Source organism: Eleutherodactylus coqui, chromosome 10 (assembly GCF_035609145.1).
Source record: "Eleutherodactylus coqui strain aEleCoq1 chromosome 10, aEleCoq1.hap1, whole genome shotgun sequence".
NCBI lineage: Eukaryota > Metazoa > Chordata > Amphibia > Anura > Eleutherodactylidae > Eleutherodactylus > Eleutherodactylus coqui.
The window spans coordinates 70,145,814-70,168,039 of NC_089846.1; the positions used below are offsets into that span (position 1 = coordinate 70,145,814).

A 22,226-nucleotide genomic window follows, 5' to 3' on the forward strand; every position below is an offset into this window, starting at 1 on the left:
GCCATGCCTCGCCCACGTCTTAAATTTGGTGGTTCAGCGGTTTCTGAAAAGCTACCCACGCTTGTCCGACCTGCTCGAAAAGGTGCGCCGGCTCAGTGCACATTTCCGCAAGTCCAACACGGACGCTGCCACCCTGCAACATCGGTTTAATCTGCCAGTGCACCGACTGCTGTGCGACGTGCCCACACGGTGGAACTCTACGCCCCACATGTTGACCAGGCTCAATGAGCAGCGTAGAGCTATAGTGGAATACCAACTCCAACATGGGCGGCGTAGTGGGAGTCAGCCTCCTCCATTCTTTACAGAAGAGTGGGCCTGGTTGGCAGACATCTGCCAGGTCCTTGGAAACTTTGAGGAGTCTGCCCAGATGGTGAGCGGCGATGCTGCAATCATTAGCGTCACCATTCCTCTGCTATGCCTCTTGAGAAGTTCCCTGCAAAGCATAAAGGCAGACGCTTTGCGCTCGGAAACGGAGGCGGGGGAAGACAGTATGTCACTGGATAGTCAGAGCACCCTCATGTCTATATCTCAGCGCATTTTGGAGGAGGAGGAGGGAGAGGAGCATGAGGAGGAGGGGGAAGAGACAGCCGGGCCCACTGCCGAGGGTACCAATGCTGCTTGGCTGTCATCCTTTCAGCGTGTATGGCCTGAGGAGGAGGATCCTGAAAGTGATCTTCCTAGTGAGGACAGCCATGTGTTGCGTACAGGTACCCTGGCACACATGGCTGACTTCATGTTAGGATGCCTTTCTCGTGACCCACGCGTTACACGCATTCTGGCCACTACGGATTGCTGGGTGTACACACTGCTCGACCCACGGTATAAGGAGAACCTTTCCACTCTCATACCCGAAGAGGAAAGGGGTTCGAGAGTGATGCTATACCACAGGGCCCTGGCGGACAAACTTCCCATCCGACAGCGCTAGTGGCAGAAGGCGCACTTCCGAGGGCCAGGTAGCAGGGGAGGCGCGGAGATCAGGCAGCATGTACAGCGCAGGCAGGGGAACACTCTCCAAGGCCTTTGACAGCTTTAGGGCTCCCCAGCAAGACTGTGTCACCGCTCCCCAGTCAAGGCTGAGTCGGCGGGAGCACTGTAAAAGGATGGTGAGGGTACGTAGCCGATCGCACGACCATCCTCCGTGACGCCTCTGCTCCCTACAACTACTGGGTGTCGAAGCTGGACATGTGGCCTGAACTCGCGCTGTATGCCCTGGAGGTGCTTGCTTGCCGGCAGCTAGCGTCTTGTCAGAGAGGGTGTTTAGTGCGGCTGGGGGAATCATCACAGATAAGCGTACCCGCCTGTCAACCGACAGGCTTACACTCATAAAGATGAACAAAGCCTGGATTTCCCCAGACTTCTCTTCTCCACCAGCGGACAGCAGCGGTACCTAAACAATACGTAGGCTGCACCCGCGGATGGAAGCATCGTTCTCTATCACCATAAAAAACGGGGACCTTTTAGCTTCATCAATCTGTGTATTATATTCATCCTCCTCCTCCTGCTCCTCCTCCTGAAACCTCACGTAATCACGCCGAACGGGCAATTTTTCTTAGGCCCACAAGGCTCAGTCATATTACTTTTGTAAACAATGTTTCTACGTTTCAATTCTCATTAAAGCGTTGAAACTTGCACCTGAACCAATTTTTATTTTAACTGGGCTGCCTCCAGGCCTAGTTACAAATTAAGCCACAGTAACCAAAGCGATTAATGGGTTTCACCTGCCCTCTTGGTTGGGCATGGGCAATTTTTCTGAGGTACATTAGTACTGTTGGTACACCAATTTCTTTGGGCCCTCGCCTACAGTGTAATCCTAGTAATTTTTATGGGCTTTGCCTGCACTCATGGTACAGCAAGGTGTGTGGGGTTGGCCTACACTTTTGCTACATAAATGTAACTGGGGCCTTGTGTATACTGCAACTACTGAAATGTGAAAGAGACTGTTATCTCCCTAAACTGCTGCAACGGGAATGTTACTGTGGCCTGTCTTGACTGCTACTACTACTGAAATGGAACTAATACTGTGCTCCCCCTATACTGCTGCTTCGGAATGGTTACTGGGGCCTGTCTAGACTGCTACTATTACTGAAATGGAACTAATACTGTGCTCCCCCTATAATGCTGCTAGTGATATGTTACTGGGGCCTGTCCCTAATGCTATCGCTGAAATGTTACTAATTCTGGGCTCTGCCTATACTGCTGCTAATGCTATGTCACTAGGGTGTGGAAACGGAGGCTTCCAAAAGACATGATGGCGGCGAGGCCATTTCCCACCAACGCGGTTACTGTAAAGGTGCATATAACCACGGACACGTGGAGAGGACACGTAGTGCCTTAAAAACATCCCCCTCCTCCTCCAACCATGAAAACATTCTTGGCAAATACCTTTGCATTGGTCCGTCTGGTGACAGTCCAAGAATTTCACCTTTAACGACACAAGAGAGCCCCCCCCCACCATCCCCCCGCCACGGCCCACTTAATCCTGGCCACATTCCGAAAACCAACTAAATAAAACCGCGCTACTAGGTCCACAGTCGCCACCACATTCCCACCAACGCGGTTACTGTTAAGGTACATATTACCAGTCTGACTGGGGCATGCACTGTTTGGCCGAAGCCCACCTGTATTGTATCTGACGTTAGCTCTGCTGTCCAGGGCACTGCCATGGGATTTGTTTATGTACCGCCGGTGGGTTCCAGGGAGCCACCCATGATTTGGGTCCACAGGGACTTCACATTAGGGATTTGTACCTGCCTGTGTCTATGTATTGAAAACCCTGGTCAGACTGGGGCACGCAGTGTGAGCCGAAGCCCACCTGCATTTAATCTGACGTTACCTCAGCTGTGTTTGGCAATGCAATGGGATTTATTTATGTAACGCCGGTGGCTTCCTGGGACCCACCCATGCTGTCGGTCCACACGGAGTTGTACCTGCCTGTGTCTACTTATAAAGAACCCCAGTCTAACTGGGGCATGCAGTGTGGGCCAAAGCCCAGCTGTATTTAATCTGACATTAGCTCTACTATCCGGGGCACTGCATTGGGACAAACTACAGGATCAATACAGCGCTAATGAGACGTGCACAGCTACGCTAGCATTGGAGTCCGCTGTAGGCACGCGGTTGCTGAGGGTTTGTGCAGAGGCCTATGTCCTGGGTGCAGTGAAAGTCCGCTTCCAGCCTAGGATTGCTGAATCTGTGGGCCGAGGCCTATGCCGTGGGCGCGGTGCAAGTCTGCCATGTTTGGCCGCTCAGATCAATTTTTTGTTCATGTCTTGGGTTTCCTAGGACCCCCCTATGCTGTTGGTGCAAACTTAGTTCCCATTGCGGTGTTTGACCTGTCTGGCACAAAGGCACTGACTGACTTGGGTAGGGGGTAGAGCGCTGACGGCTTTCCCCTTGCAGTGTGGATTGAGCTATGCGACACCTTGACAGAATGAATACTGTGTGGCACATGGATTCCCCATTGCTATGCCCACATTTGCAGCTCCTGACGGAGGCGGCACAGGATTGGAGTTCTCATTGCTTCTGTACAGCATTGTGGGCTATCGCCCCGCCCCTTTTAAAGAGGGTCGCTGCCTGGCCCTGCCAACCCTCTGCAGTGTGTGCCTCCGGTTCCTCCTCATGGCAGACGCACTTATAAATAGACATGAGTGTGGCGTGGCTATGAGGCCATTGTGTGGCATGAGGGCAGCTGAAGGCTGCGCAGGGACACTTTGGTGTGCGCTGTGGACACTGGGTCGTGCGGGGGGGGGGGTTGGGCAGCATGTAACCCAGGAGAAGTGGCAGCAGAGTGTCATGCAGGCAGTGATTGTGCTTTTTTGGAGGTAGTGTGGTGCTTAGCTAAGGTATGCCTTGCTAATGAGGGTTTTTCATAAGTAAAAATTGGTAGGGGGGGCCCACTCTTGCCGCTATTGTGGGTTAATAGTGGGACCTGGGAACTTGAGATGCAGCCCAACATGTAGCCCCTCGCCTGCCCTATCCGTTTGTGTCGTTCCCATCACTTTCTTGAATTTCCCAGATTTTCACAAATGAAAACCTTAGAGAGCATCGGCGATATACAAAAATGCTCGGGTCGCCCATTGACTTCAATGGGGTTCGTTACTCGAAACGAACCCTCGAGCATCGCGGGAAGTTCGATTCGAGTAACGAGCACCCGAGCATTTTGGTGCTCGCTCATCTCTAGTATTGATCAAATAGGAACCTGTTAAAATATGGACATTGATTCGGCAGGCTCTATTACAGGGGTGCCAATGATTTCACAGTTTTAGGATTAAAATGCACATTTACTGTTTTGCACTATTACAAAGCAATGTACAATATTTGAACTGTAAACTGCAAAAATATTCCTACCTTTTTTAGGTGAGCAAGTAACATAGTACCATATTCACCCTCACATTAGGTACATTAGGATATTGTGCTTCTTATTATTTTCAAAATGTGCAATATTATGGCATACTGATTCATTGTACCAGAAAATTGAGATTGCAGGGTGTGATATTCTGAATGAAACTCCTTGATGTGCAGAAATTAAATGTATTAAATAGGGATATAGTGCCACCAAGTGGAAAGTACACAAGAAGTCAGAGGTTCTCTTTTAGAACCAGCAGACATCTTATACTTTTCTGAAAGATTTTTGTAGCAAATAGTTACACAATTGTGTAGCCAAACAATTTGCATGGTTTCAGAGCTTTGCCTGCTTCGCTCTACTTTCTCACCTTATGCCCCCTTTCTTCATTTTTTTTTTGTTTTCATAGCCCAGACAGAAACTGCATAGCATAAACAAAAAAAGGAAGAGAAAAGTGAAAGGTGTCGAAAATACACCACCTCAAGTTTTAAAAGTAAATCCTAATGAGGACAGAGACCAAAGAATTGAAGTTAAAGCATCCACATCCAGTGGAGCTCAAGTTTGCAGTACTCTGGGACACAGAGCTGCAATTATGCCAGATACACAAGATGATCCACATGCAACCAGTGCAGGTAAAATGATCAGCATGTTTCTACCCCCTTCTTAACAATCATTATACAGTTTTAGGGATCTTTCACATTTGGGTATGCAGATCAAATATGAAGGTACAGTGATCTTTTTACAGTTTGTTATGTTCTTGTATGATATCCTTTTCGTTCCATATTTTGTTAAAGTTTATCCATTTTCCATTTATATTCCGCATTTTGCTAAATTTACCAATTTTTTTAAAACGTTTTCGTATTGTTGCTGAGATAAACTTCTAAGAACATGGAACAAATAAGGAATGCCGGAACTGAGGCCCGCAGGGCAGTAAGGGAAGGCAGGCATGACAGAGTTAACAGGGAGGGAAGGGGTTAATGAATAGAAGGAGTGCTGGGAAAAGGGGGGAGTAAAAGGAGGGGACTCTGAAGAGAAAGAGCGCAAAATACAGGAGAGGAGCCAGTCCAGAGACAGAGTGAGAAGAAGACGGACTGTGGAGCAGTAAAGAGATGAGTGAAGACTGGAGAAAAGACTTTAAAAGTAAGAAGACCTTTACAAGACAGAAGAACAGGACGAGCAGTGGGAAGAAGATCAGCAAGAGAAGAGAGAAGAAGGAAGAGCCTGAAGAGTATTACTTACTGTGAGAAGATGGAGGCCGTGATGGAGAGGATCCGGGCAGGGGCGGTGAAACAGGGACTTGGCTGGAGGGAGAGTTTGTCCGGAGAGGCTCTGCATGCAGCGGAGGTGTAGTCGGAGGCTTCAGCAGTGAGTGAGCAGAGACCGCGGCGGGCGCATGCATGGGCACCGAAGAGGCTTACCCCTGAGCACATGCTAACGCGCCACATAAGGAGCCTGTCTCAGGTCCCTTCAGCCAGGCTTTCTTCCACAGCTTCAGCAAGCAGGGGGACCAGGGCTGAGAGGAATCCTGCCCGGCGGTGCAGCGCGGTGTACAGTGTTAGGCCCTGTGCTGCCAGGGGGGCAGGGCCTAGTTCTGCATAGACGGCATCAGGAGGAGAGAGAGAAGGGGGCTGCTCACAGCTTATGCAGGAAGAGGGGAAGCAGTCCTGCCACAGTCAGAGCACTGGAAGAGCTGGAGAGCAGAGAGGGGGGCACAGTGCTGCAGGAGAAGAGCAGCATGTACAGCCCTGCCACAGCAACAACAAGAGGAGAGAAGGAGGCCCAATAGTGGTAGGAGAGGAGCAGTGTGGGGGATGGCAATCAGGTGGTTCAGGAAGGCATCATGTCCCAGCGAGGCGGCTGTGCACAGAGCAGAAAGGCGGCAGTCTGTGGAGGAGACCATGGGACCACGCAGGACCAGGATAGATGTGGATACGGGTCGTCATGAAGATGGATCGGTTGCTGGTGGGTTCATAAGTATGGTAATGAGGCATTATTAGCAAAGGCTGATATTGAATCAGCATTTTGTTTCTTGCCAGTAGCGCCGGACAGTATAAGGTTACTAGGTTGTTTCAGGAACGGGAGTTATTTTGCGGATCGGTGTTTGACCATGGGATGTTCCTTCTCATGTGCATATTTTGAAGCCTTTAGCTGGTTTTTGGAGTGGGTAGTGAGGGACACTGCAAGTGTGCAGTCGGTCATTCACTACCTCGATGACTTTTTATGTGTCGGATCTAGTGAGTCACCAATATGTGCGACTTTGTTGGGACTGTTGCAGTGGGTCGCTCAACGTTTTGGGATGCCGCTGGCCCCGGACAAAACTGAAGGACCCACGACATGTTTGAATTTTCTGGGAATCACCATTGACACCATGGCAATGGTGTGTCGTTTACCAGAGGACAAGTTACAGGATTTGAAGGAAGATGTAGACAGGGCACGGAGGCTGAATAAGATTACGCTGCAAAGTTTACAATCATTATTGGGGAAGCTTAATTTTGATTGCCAAATAATGCCTATGGGGCGAGTTTTTTGTATAAGATTGGCAGTGGCTACAGCGGGGGTTTTATATGTTTAGGAAAAGGCCACAAAGCTGACCTGATGGTTTGGCTGTCCTTTTTGGACAGATATAACGGAAAATCGGTTATCATGGAGGAGGTTAGTGAGAATGTGGATTGGGAGTTATTTACAGATGTGGCAGGGAGCACGGGATTTGGTGCCTATTGCCAAGGGCAATAGTGCGTGGGTGAGTGGCCTAGGGAATGGAAAACTTTGGGTTTGGTAAAAAATTTGGTACTGTTGGAGCTTTTTCCAATAGCGGTGGTTATTGTGCTGTGGGGCATGCACTTTTAAAATAAGTGAGGTTCCATTGCGACAATATGGGAGTAGTACAGCTCATTTATTCCTTAATAGCATCGTCTCCCCGGTGGTGAATTTGTTACGCCACCTGGTGTTGGAGGCGTTGTCGTTGAATGTGTGGTTGGTGGCGATGCACATTCCGGGGGTTGAAAACTCAATTGCGGATGCTCTCTCTCGATTTCAGTGGGAGTGGTTCAGGACGTTGGCCCCGGAGGCAGAAGAAGGGAGGACGTGCCCGTCTCGGCTCTTGAGTGTGGTAAGCGAGCAGTGGGCCACCCGATTGACAGGTCACTGGCTCAGGGTACTAGGGCTGCTTACGTTGCAGTGTGGAGGGAATGGGAGGAGTGGTTGGCTCATTGTAGTGTTAGAAATTCAGAGGAGGACAGGGTGGGGGTGCTATTGAGTTGGTTGGGTAAGGTAGCGTCAGAACAGAGGACGGTAGCTCAGATTAATCGCTTTATGGCGGGAGTGGCATTTGGTGTAAGTTAAGAGGAGTGGGGGAATGTAACTAAACTTTTTTTAGTTAAACAAGCTTTAAAGGGTTTTAGGAGGGGATGGGGTAGGACCCATTACACGTAGACCAATATCGTTTAAATTATTGGAAAGTATAGGGCTGGTGTTAGAGCAGATTTGTGGGGTTGGGTTTGAAAGGGCTTTATTCAGATTAGACTTTTCACAGGCCTATTTTGGGGCATTATGGATAGGGGAGTTAGTTTCACCCAGTAAGAGAGTTTGGGGGAGGGTTTACAGGTAGAGGGTGTTAATAAGGTTGGGGGGTGATTGGAGTTGTGGATCCGTCACTCAAAAACAGATCAGACTGGTCAGGAACAAGTAGTGTGGTTAGGAGAGGTAGAGGGGGCGGTAATGTGTCTTCTGCATACCTGGGAAATTTATAGAAGAGTGGCGAGGGGTAACTTGGGGCCCTTCTTGAAGCATGAGAATGGGCAATTTTTGTTTAAGTTTCAGTTTTCAGCGGTCTTTAAGAAGGTGCTCGATAAATTGGGCTTGATTAGTTCAGTTTGGGACGCACTCCTTTAGCGTTGGGGCAGCCACGGAGGCTTCAGTTAGGGGCTTGGGGGGGGGGGTGAGATAGTCAGGAGGATTGGGAGATAGGAGTCGGGACGATACAAGTCCTACGTCTGACCTAAGCTACTTTAGGAAGGGTGCCAAGTGGGACAAGGGGTGTGTTTTCAATGTTGTTTTTTAATTTCGTTGCAGGTCACCAATTGGCGCTTGTGTGGCTCATGGGGCACTCTTACATTTTTTGGGTGGAAGAAAGGGCTGGGGTTAGGCCAGATGGGAGGCAGTTATGGTTCCCAAAGAATGGAGCTGTGTTGTGTTGGACTGGCATAAGGGGGAGGTCTTGGTGCAAGGTGCTACAGAAGTTTGAGCAGATGGGTGACATGGATAGGGTGCCTAATATAATTTTTATACATGCAGGGGGGAATAATTTAGAAAGGAGGCTGTTTAGGAATCTGTCTCGGGATATCAGGTATGATATCCTAAGGCTGTTAGCATCCCATAAAAAATTGGTTGTGATATGGTCGGAAATAGTTCCCCAAAAAATGCAGTTTGTGCGCTCGGTTAAGGGGCTCGATAAAGCAAGAATTAAGTTGAATAGGGAGGTATCACGCTTTGTGGGCAGAAATGGGGGAGTGGCAGTATGTCACATTGATTTGGAGGATGGCGCAGGAAACTATTGGAGAGCAGATGGAATCCATTTGAACGACATAGGCATGGACTTATGGTTGGAGGCAATACAGAAGGGGATAGAGCGCGCCTTAGTTTAGTGGAGGGCGGCGCAGGCTTGAGGGGGGTCAAGCCATGCTGGCTGTGGCGGTTAGGGGGAGGGATCTTTGGAGTCAGCATAAGAATTTGGCGTGGGAGAAGGCAGGGGCTGGATAGCTACCTTCCCCTGTTTGTGATTAATTAGGTGGGTCTGTTGCCTATTGGCTTTGACATGGGGGTGCCCTGCAAAGATGGTTGGTGTGGCTAGCCTGGGTATGGATAGCTGGCCTGTGTGTTGGAAGGTAGGCGACTAGAGGCTAGTTGGGGAGTCTCCCGAGTCAGAGGATTTGCAGCGGGAGGCGTGGTTTTGGGAAATAGGGTCTCTCAAGTTGGTTGGTAGGCAACGGAAGGCAGTTACACCTATTTTTCCTGGTTGGTGAGGCAGACATTTTTTCTCGGGGCTCGAAGGATCTCTCCTAAAATATTTCCTATTGGGGTTAAAAGTTTATCTGCTTATTGTTGTGTTCGTAATAAAAATTGGCTGTTGTGGCCAAAAGGAATCCCAAGAAAAAGTCAGTAATTATTTTAGATAAGTGGGTAGTTGGGAGGTTACAGCAGATGACTCAGTTATACCCATTGCTCACTCTACATGTATGTACTTTTTCCATTGCTGTTATCTGTATTTCAGCAACATTACTAAAATAGCAAAAAAAGTTAATCATTTAACAAAAGTATGGATGAAAAATGGAAACTCAAAAGACAATACAGAAGAAAAATGGAACCAATTGTAAAATATACGGATTACTTACCGGTAGTCCTTTTTCCGGGAGTCATCACGACGGCCCCATTTACAATGGAGGTTGCCCTATGACCTCGGTAGGGATGGGAAGAGCCCTTAAAAGCACTTCCCTTTCCACCATTCCTCAGTGACTTTCAAATTATTACGGTGGACAAACAAAATTTACCTTTTTTTGGTCATATTTACATTGAAAAGAACATAAATATTCTATAAGGGAGGGAACTATGGGCCGTCGTGATGACTCCCGGAAAAAGGACTACCAGCAAGTAATCCATATATTTCCAGGTCATCATCCCGACGGCCCCATTTACAATGGCGTAATACCAAATTATGGGTGACTTAGGGTGGGACTACTGCCTGGAGGACTTTCCATCCATATCAAAGGTCTTTGTCCGACTGGACGTTAACCCTATAATGTTTAATGAAGGTATGTAGGCTAGACCAGGTAGCCGCTTTGCAAATTTGCTCGGCGGATGCCTGGCCTTTCTTTGCCCATGAGGGGAGAGATCGTGTAGAGTGGGCTGTGATTTTCCCCGGGGGAATCGAGACCCGTAGCTTTGTACGCCTCCTGGATGGCAGTCTGGATCCATCTCGCAATAGTGCTTTTAGATGCCGTCTTTCCTTTGCCCGGCCCCTGGAATTGGACAAAGAGGTTGTTATTTTTTCGGAAATAATGGGTAGCCATTCTAAATATGTTAGAACAGCCCTTCTGACATCTAAGCTGTGGAACTCTCGTTCTCTGTCATTACAAGGGTTTGGCAAAAGGAGGGCAGAGTAATTGTCTGCCCTCTATGGAATTTGGACACTACTTTCGGAAGAAAAGCTGGGTCTAATTTAAACATGATTCTATCATCTTGTATCAGCATGTGTGGTTTGACAAAACATAAGGCTTGTAATTCTCCTATTCTCCGGGCTGAGGTTATGGAGACTAGGAGAGAAACTTTTAGCGTAAGTAGTCTTAGGGGAAGTTGGGAGAGGGGTTCAAAGGGTGGTTTGCAGAAGCTATTTAGGACTAAATTCAGGTCCCAAGTAGGGAAGGTTTCCCTAATAAAAGGGCTGAAGTCTGTCTGCCCCTTTAAGGAACCTACGAACCCAGCGGTGCTCCGCCAAGGGAAAATCTAAGTAGGATCCTAACACTGCTGTCTGAACCCTAAGAGTTCTTGGGCTAAGGCCTTTCTCTAGGCCCTCCTGCAGAAATTCCAAGATTATGGGTATATCAATATCTGCGATTTTGCCTGGATCTAAGTTACAGAACTCTGAGAACTTCCTCCAAACTGTTATAGATGGCTATGGTCCCTTCCCTTGAAGTATCACGCCCTCAGCATCCAGGCCGCTAGTTTCAATTTTTCGACCACCGGGTATGTTAGAGGGCCCTGGAAGAGGAAATCTTCTGTGGCCGGTAGTTGAAGTGTGCCCTGGATTGTTAAAGCCTTTAATAGGGGATTCCAGGGTGTCTTGTCCCACATGGGGACAACTAATATTTCTGACACCCGGCTGGCCTGAATCTTTTTTAGGGTGAACGTAATCAGTGGGAAGGGGGAAAATGCATAGGCCAAGGCCCTGTCTCAAAGATGGAACATGGAATCTACTCCACATGGGTTGTCTCTTGGGTTGAGAGAACAGAAGTCCCGGCATTTCGTATTCCCCCTCGTGGCGAACAGATCGATCTGCGGCTTTCCCTATTGGCGTGTTAGCTGGTTGAAGACTTGCTGGTTAAGACCCCATTCTCCCGGAAGGACACTTTGTCTGCTGCGAAAGTCTGCAATGACGTTTGTGGACTCCTTCATATGAATGGCTGAAAGGGATAACACGGTGGATTCCGCCCAGCGAAGTATTTTTGCCATCAGTTGTTGGAGGGGTGGGTGTCTTGTTCCACCCCTGGTGACGAACAAACGACAGGGCTGTCATGTTATCGTTTAGGATTTTAATGTGCCTTCCTCTTAAGTGGGGTTCTGCCGCATGAAGGGTCTACCATATCGCTCTCGGTTCCCTATAATTGGACGAGCGTGCAGCTATTTTGGAATCCCAGGTTCCCTGCAGAGTCAGGTCTGCTACTTGCACTCCACCCGTTTTTGCTAGCATCTGTTGTGACAGATATGGCGGGTTCCTGTGACCAAGAGGTACCCTTGCTCAGGTTCCTCTGTAGGGTCCGCCAGCGCAGGGACTCTTTAACTTGGACAGACACGCTCACCTTCTTGTCTAGGGAGGTCTGCCGTTTGTCCCACCTGGCAAGCATGAACAGTTGTAGCTGTCGGGTATGGGCTTGTGTCCATGGGACTATTTGTATGCAGGCTGTCAACAGGCCCAGCACTTTAATCGTTTTCCTGATGGACACCGTAGTGGCCTGACAGGGAGGTTACGGATTGAATAATGTCTTTCCTTCTGGATGGTGGAAGCCATGATTCCTGAATGCGGGAGTCTAGGAGTACACCTAAGTATGTCTTCTGTGTACCCAGAATTAGATCAGACTTCTGTTCGTTTATTATCCACTCTAAATCATTCAGGGTAGACAGGACTACTGATAAGTCTGCGCGCCTGGCTTCTGCTGTTCTTCATACCAGCAGAAAGTCATCCAGATATAGAAATATGAGAATCTGATTTCGCCTGAAATAGGCTATCATTTATATCACTATCTTCACGAAGACTCTAGGGGCAGTCGAGATACCGAAGGGTAGAGCCATAAACTGATAGTGAGAGATTGTGTCACTGTCCTGCAGAGCGAACCTTAGATATTTGTGGTGAGCTGCGGCTATTGGGACGTGATAGTATGCGTCTTTGAGGTCTATAGTGCACATGACGCTGTCGGGGTCCATTAGTGGTACGATGGACCTCACGATTTCCATCTTAAATTTCTTGTAAGAAATAAATTTGTTTAAGGCTTTGAGGTTGAAGATGGTTCTGATAGAGCCGTTTGGTTTTTTAATCAAGAAAAGGGGGGGAATAAAATCCCTCACCCCTTTCGTGTTCGGGAACCTGCATAATGACTTCTAGGTCCTTAAGTTCTTGGATGCCTTTTAGTAGATTTTTCTGTTCTTGTGGGGACCCTGGGGAGGTTAGAAAGAATCTCCTAAAAGGTAGGGAGTCAAATTCAATTCGATACCCAGTTTCAATTATCTTAAGTACCCAGGGGTTGGATATTATCCCCTGCCACTGGACCAGGTAACGTGCTAGTCTCCCCCCCCCCTGTTGCATGAGAAATGGGTTGAGCTTCCTTACCCCGACCTCCCTTGGGGTATGATCATCTTCCCGTTTTTCCTTTCCCTCAGACTTCTGGAGGTAGCTGTAGTGTCCTCCTTGGAAAGGATTGCTTCCCATAGGATTTCTTATCTGGAAGGGTCTTGCTTTTGGCTCCTACTTTCTCCAGTATCTTATCCAAGATGGGCCCGAACATATATTCGCCTTGGAACAGAATGGTGCAGAGTTTATTTTTAGACGTTACGTCTACTGCCCACGTTTTTAGCCATAATGCTCTTCTTGCGGTGTTACTGAGAACAGCGGTTTTTGCACTGTATCTAATGGTTTCTGCTGAGACGTCTGCTAGAAAGGCAGTGGCCATTTTCTGAAGGGGAAGACAGCTTTCTAACTCTTCCCTGGGAGCCCGGACTTTAATTGCAGTTTCCATTTTATTCAACCATAAGGCCATGGATCTGGCCACTGATATTGCCGCAATTTTTGCTTTGACTGTAAAGGACGTCGCTTTCCAGGTCTTTCTCATCAGACAGTCGACCTTTTTGTCCTTCGGTTCCAAGTGGTGAGGGTTCCGAAGGGTAGAAGAGGTTTTTTTTTTGGCCACCTTAGCGATCTGTATGTCTCTTGATACAGGCGGATGTCTTCGGGAGCAAACGCTAGCCAGTTCTTAATTTCTTTTGAGACAGACAGTCTCTTCTCAGGTTCCTGCCACTTGTCCGCGATAATTTGTTGCAGGGTCTGATTAACAGGAAACAGTTTTCCTTCTTGACCGGAGGCCCCCCGAACATTTCGCCCTGGATTGTCCTGGGTGGGTCGTCTTCCTCGATTTCCATAGTTTCCCTCACTGCTTTTATGAGGTGCCCTATGTCGTCTGAGGAAAAATATTTTTTTTCATCCTCTGGTAATAATGGCGAATCTTCTAGTTCGCCCTCTGATAGGAGTTCCAGGGACTCGCCGGAGATAGAGCTCGCCGACTGCGCCTGCCTTGACCTTTTAGGAGCCCGTGAGGGACCGGGTTGAGAGTGAGAGAGATGCCATAGAGGCCTGCAATTCCTCTTTGATCATGCACCTGATGTCAGTTTTAAATGCCGCCCTTTCCTCCGCTAGGATCGTCCCGGTGCACTCTTCACATAGGGTTTTTTTTTGTAGTTATCCTCTAGTTTTTTACAACAGATAACGCATTTTTTAGATTTTTTTTTCCTGGGGTCTTCTTTAGCCTTCGGACCTTCCTTATCCATCTAACCAATACAAGAACATGGGGGAGAGGGGAGAAAGGGAACATATATGCATCCAATCAATACACATGGCAAAATTGCGTGGTCCATTTTTGGCATATAGCCACTGACGGTTTGTAGGGTATCTGTTTCTCCATCTCGTGCTGAGCTATCATGTGTAGACGTGCTGAGGCACTTCTGGCAGCTGCAGGATAGCTTCTGTAGGAGTAGAGCCTGCTTTATGGAGACATCTGTTTGAATTTGGCACCATTTCCGGGTCTGCTGCGGTAGCCACGCCCCCTACGTTGAGCGCGTGATGTCACCAAGCCGGATGATGTCACCGGTATGTGCACTGAGGACCAGGGAGGCCGCTGCTGCCGTTCCTCTGCCAGGAGAAACTACTTAATCGCAGCAGCGGTGGCCCAAGGATGCCGACCCGCTCAAGGAGACCTGCGCTGCGTTAGCGGCTTACGGCTCCATGGCGGCGCAGGTCGGGGATGCAGGGACTGCTAGGGTATGCCGCCCTGACCTCTTCCCTCCAAGAGGTCTTTGGCACTGTGTGCGTCCAGTAAGTAAACCTCCCTGGAGCTTGCATCTGGCCACCGTTGGACAGGCAGACCCTGAGGAATGGTGGAAAGGGAGGTGCTTTTAAGGGCCCTTCCTGTCCCTACCGAGGTCAGAGGGCAACATCCATTGTAAATGGGGCCGTCAGGATGACGACCTGGAAAAAATGGATTCATATTTCGCACCCACATTTGATTCATATTTGCAAATATGCAAATGTGAATGAACCTTCAGAGCTTTGGAAAGTGCAGTACCAGCGTCCACGGGCAGAGAATCATAGCGATTCTCCGCTTGCGAAATCTAAATCGCGGCATGCCGCGATGTTCCATGGTGAGCCTATCTGTTAGATGGGCTCACTGCTGATACCTGTCAGCGCTCCCCCATCGTCCCCCGCGGCGGAATATCGCTGGTGATATTCCGTCACGGCCATGGACAGGGGGCCTAAATCTGACAAGTATTAAAAGAGAAAATTAGGAAGAGTCTACTGAAGAAAACATGAAATAATATTATGCTTAATTGCACAGGTCCCAAAAAAAGAAAGAAAAAGAAGAAACCTCTTCTAAAAAAGCAGAGCAAATCTCTGGAAACTGCAGCTCGTACCGGGGATATAGAAAACACATTTGGTGAGTTCAGTTTATAACGATTATAGAAGACCTGATGACGGACTCGGATTGTTTCCTTCAGCAGAAGGCTGCATGTATTGTTCAGTTAGGAATGGAAAGAGGAGGTCATGTGAACATAAAAGTCATAATTGTGATCGATGTCGCCTGCGTAAATTTTGTGAAAAACAGAATTTTATTTTTTAAAAAGGGAGGTGTTTATTCAACTTTTATATTCAATTAATACTGTATACATGAATTCATCGTAGTTTGCAACATGCAGGCATACACACAGCAGTCCTTCTTTCATGTGTTACCTGGTTTCTACTGCTTCTAAACTACGTTTTCTTGCCTGTGCTCTAATGTGCCAACTATTCACTGCAAAGGTAGAAGTGTCACTGAAAGACTGTTCTAAACCTGGCATTTCCGACGCTGTCCTTAGTATGATTTCCACTAGCATTCGGTGCACTAATACATAAAGAGACACATCCTGGCAGCTCTGTGCACCTTCTCAAAAATGTTTGTCCATGTTAGTTCTTCCTTTCTAAAAAAAAAAAAATACAAAGATTCCTATCATCTAGAGATGAGCGAGCACCAAAATGCTCGGGTGCTCGTTACTCAGGACGAAATTTTCGCGATGCTCGAGGGTTCGTTTCGAGTAACGAACCCCATTGAAGTCAATGGGCGACCCGAGCATTTTTGTATATTGCCGATGCTCGCTAAGGTTTTCATTTGTGAAAATCGGGGCAATTCAAGAAAGTGATGGGAACGACACAGCAACGGATAGGGCAGGCGAGGGGCTACATGTTGGGCTGCATCTCAAGTTCACAGGTCCCACTATTAAGCCACAATAGCGGCAAGAGTGGGCCCCCCCACCCCGCACTGTCAGCATAAAGATCGTTCTTCTCTGCCACAGCAGTAACAGCTGTGGCAGAGAAGAACGATGTTAGCCCATTGAATTCAATGGAGCCGGCAATACAGCAGGTTCCACTGAAAGCGATGGGCTGCCGGCGATCGCGGGATGAATTGTCGGGAAGGGCTTAAATATATAAGCCCTTCCCTGCAATTCATCCAGAAATGTGTTACAATAAAAATCATTACTCACTTCTCCTGGCATTCTGCGGTGCTCCTGCAGGCTGTCGCTCCCTCCTGGTCCCCGGCAGAGCATTGTTTCTCTACGAAGGGCTTGAAATCCCCGCCTCCAGAAACGCACGTGCCTTCAGGCAATCACAGCCATTCAATGACATCATGGTCATTGGCTGTGATTGGCTGAAGGCATGTGTGTTTCTGGAGGCGGGGATTTCAAGCCCTTCGTAGATAAACAATGCTCTGCCGGGGACCAGGAGGGAGCGACAGCCTGCAGGAGCACCGCAGAACGCCAGGAGAAGTGAGTAATGATTTTTATTGTAACACATTTCTGGATGAAATGCAGGGAAGGGCTTATATATTTAAGCCCTTCCCGACAATTCATCCCGCGATCGTCGGTAGCCCATTGCTTTCAATGGAGTCGGCTGTATTGCTGGCTCCATTGAATTCAATGGGCTAATTGTTCTTCTCTGCCACAGCTGTTACAGCTGTGGCAGAGAAGAATGATTTGTCTTCTATATGTTCTCAATGGGGTCGGCGCTGCTGCCACCGGCCCCATTGAGCGCATATAGAGTAGAGAACAGGAATCGCAGATCGGTGCGATCTGCGATTTCTGTTCTATAATTTATCGGACGAGCGCATAAAAAGCGCTCATGTGTCCGATAAAAATTCAGCGGACGCATGCACAAATTGCGCGAAAAAACGCCCGTCTGACTAAGGCCTTAGTCAGACGGGCGTTTTTTCGCCCGATTTGTGGATCGCATGACGGATGCGCATCCGCAAATCGCGTGACCAGTGCACGAAAATCGGGCGGAGCTGTCCAGCGCATTGCATTCAATGGAGCCGGCAATACAGCCCGCTCCATTGAAAGCAATGCGCTGCGGGCGAGTGTGGGATGAATTGTCAGGAAGGGCTTAAATATATAAGTCCTTCCCTGCAATTCATCCAGAAAAGTGTTAAACTAAAAAAAAAATATATATATATATATATATATATATATATATATATATACACTGACCTGCTCCCGGCAGCCGGAGTTCCGCGCGGCCGCCTGCAGTGGGTGTGAAGGGGGTGTGAGTCAGACCTGCCCCCTGATTGGCTCAGCACTGAGCCAATCAGGGGGCAGGTCTGACTCACACCCACTGCAGGACGGCCGCGCGGAACTCCGGCTGCCGGGAGCAGGTCAGTATATATATATATATTTTTTAGTTTAACACTTTTCTGGATGAATTGCAGGGAAGGGCTTATATATTTAAGCCCTTCCCGACAATTAATCCCACACTCGCCCGCAGCCCATTGCTTTCAATGGAGTCGGCTGTATTGCCGGCTCCATTGAATTCAATGGGCAAACATCGTTCTTCTCTGCCACAGCTGTTACAGCTGTGGCAGAGAAGAATGATTTGTCTTCTATATGTTCTCAATGGGGTCGGCGCTGCTGCCGCCGGCCCCATTGAGCGCATATAGAGAAGGACGACCGTTGGGGTTCTTGAAGCCTAAAATCACTCCTAACACTCTCCCTATAGCAGATCCGGCATCAACAACACTTTCCCTGAACTATGTCAGAACACATCTGTGGCGAGCCGCGGGCCGGCAGATTTTAATACTCGGGTGACACCTAATCTCGCCAGCCACTCACTGCAGGGGGGTGGTATAGGGCTTGAACGTCGCAGGGGGAAGTTGTAGTGCCTTCCCTGTCTTTCTATTGGCCAGAAAAGCGCGCAAATTTCTTAGGGAAGAAAATGAAAGTAACTCGAACATCGCGTGGTACTCGTCACGAGTAACGAGCATCTCGAACACCCTAATACTCGAACGAGTATCAAGCTCGGACGAGTATGCTCGCTCATCTCTACTATCATCCTGTTATCACCTTGTCATTATTGGGCATTGAGTGCAGAAGGACAGGGCCACAACATAACATTTGCGCACTGCAACACCCCAATGAAATTAATGCGAGTGTGCGTAAATGTGTATGGCATATGCAGATAACATGCATATTCGCTGCAAATATAAAACATAAAATCAATGTGATTTCGGATGTATTTATGTGTGCAAAAACGCAGTACATTTGTGCACACACATGCCGGAGCTGTCAAAGAACGCACGCATAAGCGATTTTGGCCAGGCAAACGTCACATGTTTGCATGATCTAAATGTGCTTATGGGTGTGTAAATGAGCTCTGTTTTTATTTCACTCTCAAGTATTTAGGTCCAGAAATATTGACGGCTGAATGAATGATCATTAAAGGGGTTGTCCCGCGCCGAAACGGGTTTTTTTTTTTTTTTTCAAACCCCCCCCCGTTCGGCGCGAGACAACCCCGATGCAGGGGTTAAAAAAGAACACCGGACAGCGCTTACCTGAATCCCTGCGCTCCGGTGACTTCTTACTTACCGGTTGAAGATGGCCGCCGGGATCTTCTTCCTCGGTGGACCGCAGGGCTTCTGTGCAGTCCATTGCCGATTCCAGCCTCCTGATTGGCTGGAATCGGCACGTGACGGGGCGGAGCTACACGGAGCTACACAGAGCCCCATTGAGAAAAGCAGAAGACCCGGACTGCGCAAGCGCGTCTAATTTGGCCATTAGACGGCGAAAATTAGACGGCAACCATGGAGACGAGGACGCTAGCAACGGAGCAGGTAAGTGAAAAACTTTTGATAACTTCTGTATGGCTCATAATTAATGCACAATGTACATTACAAAGTGCATTAATATGGCCATACATAAGTGTATAGACCCACTTGCTGCCGCGGGACAACCCCTTTAAGGTTTCTGTCCCTACTAGCAGCAGGCTTGCGACTAACTAGGTTATCCCTAGTGGTGTGCACACCTGGTAGTTTTTACTCAGGCCTGCCTCAGAAACACCCTGCCACCAATGAACTCTTTGTTAACCCTCTTCGGTCTTGATTTGTTTGCTCTGCAGCAGGGTCCCACACTCTGTCCTCCTGATGGCTTTTGCCTTAGATCGCAGTATTCAATAAGGCAAAGCGGCAAGTTGAACATTCCCTCGCTTGCAGTCCTAATGCCACCTGTAGACTGTCACCCTTGGAGTCTGCAGCACTCTGGGCTTTTGTCCATGCACCCTGCCCACTCTTATAAAATGTGTCAATTTATTTTGGGAGCCTTGGCCAATCAATAAGCATCCTTTGGGCATGTTCAGTTCAGCTGTTCCATAATCTAGCATAAATTTTGCCTCTGGCTGAATTTTTTTTTGACACATCTGCTGCCATAGCCAAAGTTTACCTCCTTAGGGTAACCCCTTACAATTGAGTACCTGTAATACATATCTCATACTAAGAACAGCAGTACATGATGATGTCATAAAGAACGAATGTAGCAGTGTCACCCTTTGATGGCTGTACAGATGATACCATAAAAATTTGCAAGTCGATCCATGTCTCATTATATGTAACGTCTTACTGTAAGGAACATCAACTGATCTTTCCTGTGCTATTGGAGGAATAAAAGAATGCAAAGTATCTATAAGCAGAGAGATGGTGAGGGAGCACTTAGCTAACTTAAATGAATTCAAGTCTCAAGGTCCAGATGAATTCCATCCTAGGATACTAAAGGAAGCAGTGGAGGTAATTGCTGAACCACTTGCCATAATCTTTGAAAATACTTGGAGAACAGGAGAAGTCCCAGAACATTGGAAAGGGGCAAATGTCCCCATCTTCAAAAAAGGGAAGAATGTGTATCAAGGAAACTACAGGCCAGTGAGCCTGACCTTTATACTGGGAAAGATCTTTGAACAAATTATTAAACAGCATGCATGCAAGTACTCCAGTAAAATTGGAGTAATTAACCAGAGCCAGCATGGGTTTGTAACAAACAAGTCTAATTTCCTTCTATGACAGAATCACTGACTGGGTTGATCAGGGAAATGCATGGATATAGTATATCTTGACTTTAGTAAAGCAGTTGACAAAATATCTCATACCATACTTATTGAAAAAATGACCAAATATGGGATTGACAAAGCAACTGTTAGGTAGATTCACAACTGGCTGAGTTATTGTACTCAAAGAGTGATCATAAATGGCTGCACATCCAAGTGGAAGAAAGTATCAAGTGGGGTACCACAAGGCTCTGTCCTAGACCCAGTGTTGTTCAACATTTTTATAAATGATCTGGAGGAGAGAATTGATGGGAAACTGATCAAATTTGCCAATGACACAAAGCTAGGAGGAATAGCTAACACTAGAAAAGAGAGTATTCAAAAGATCTAGAAAAGCTTGCACAGTGGGCGGCGACTAACAGAATGGTATTCAACAAGGAAAAATGCAAAGTCCTACATCTGAGCAAGAAAAATGAAAAAAGCACATACAGAGTGGGAGGAATTGGGCTAATCAGCACATGTGAAAAAGACTTGGGTATACTAATAGATCATAGACTGAACATGAGTAAAGAATGTGATGCAGCAGCCAAAAAGGCAAACACAATTCTGTGATGTATTAAGAGAAGCATAGAGTCTAGATCCCGTGAGGTCATTATTCCCCTCTACTGTTCCTTAGTCAGACCTCATCTGGAATACTGTGCCTAGCTCTGGGTACTCCACTTTAAAAAAGACAGACAAACTGGAGCAAGTTCAGAGAAGAGTTACAAAGATGGTGAGCGACCATGGAGGAAACTAAGTCAAGAATTATCTTATGGGCCATACAGTTATTATTTAAACACATATCAGAAGAGTTGAGAAGCAGTACTTGAAGGGCACTTCATTAGTTGATTGGGTGCAATGGAGGACTCACTAGGACCTTTACAGTCCATCAAAGAATTCAGTTACAGAAGTGCACTCTCATCAATAATACATTCTCTGATCATATATAGACACTACTGAAGATCTGAATATTTTGTCTTTAAATAAAAGTTTTGATTCTTTGATGGAATTCCAAGAGAGCCAACTAGTCAGGTGTAACTATATCTATCTATCTATCTAAAGCCCTCACTGACTGACTCACTGACTGACTGGCCAAAAGTTCTCCAACTTCCCAATGTCGTAGAAACATGAAATTTGGCGCAAGCATAGATTATCTCCAAAATAGGTAAATAAATTGGATCCCAACTCGATTACTCAAGTCTAGCGCAAAAGAATTGTCGTCGAAATTTAACGTACATAATCTAAATCACTCACTTCCCAATGTCATAGAAACGGGAAATTTGGCACGAGCATTGATTACGTCCTAACTAGGAAAAGTTAATGGGTCCCAACTCGATTATTCAATTCTATGCGCAAAAGAATTGGCGTCAAAATTTTACGTACATAATCTAAATCTCTCACTTCCCAATGTCATAGAAACGTGAAATTTGGCAGGAGCATTGATTATGTCATAAAAAGGAAAGGCTAATGGGTCCCAATTCGATTATTCAATTCTATTCGCAAAAGAATTAGCGTCCAAATTTTACGAGCGGAATGTAATTTTCTCACTTTCTGGTGACATAGAAACATGAAATTTGGCACGAGCATTGATTATGTCATAAATAGGAACAGTTAATAGGTCCCAACTTGATTATTCAATTCTATGCGCAAAAGAATTAGCGTCCAAATTTTACGTACGGAATCTAATTTTCTCACATTCCAGTGTCATAGAAACGGGAAATTTGGCACGAGCATTGATTATGTCATAAATAGGAAAAGCTAATGGGTCCCAACTCGATTATTCAATTCTATGCGCAAAAGATTTAGCTCTCCAAATTTTACGTGCGGAATGTAATTTTCCCACTTTCCGGTGTCATAGAAACGGGAAATTTGGCACGAGCATTGATTATGTCATAAATAGGAAAAGCTAATGGGTCCCAACTCCATTATTCAATTCTATGCGCAAAAGAATTAGCGTCCAAATTTTACGTACATAATCTA

At 47.1% G+C, this 22,226-nt stretch overlaps 1 protein-coding gene across 1 annotated transcript in view; it reads left to right on the forward strand.

Moving 5' to 3' along the window:
- The window catches only part of LOC136580584 (ADP-ribosylation factor-like protein 13B), a 605,728-nt gene that overhangs the window by 573,379 nt on the left and 10,123 nt on the right, over window positions 1-22,226 (forward strand). The window contains exons 9-10 of the mRNA XM_066581246.1: window positions 4,752-4,974; window positions 15,214-15,312. Coding sequence (XP_066437343.1) covers window positions 4,752-4,974; window positions 15,214-15,312 — 322 coding nt within the window. The remainder of the gene's footprint in view (window positions 1-4,751; window positions 4,975-15,213; window positions 15,313-22,226) is intronic.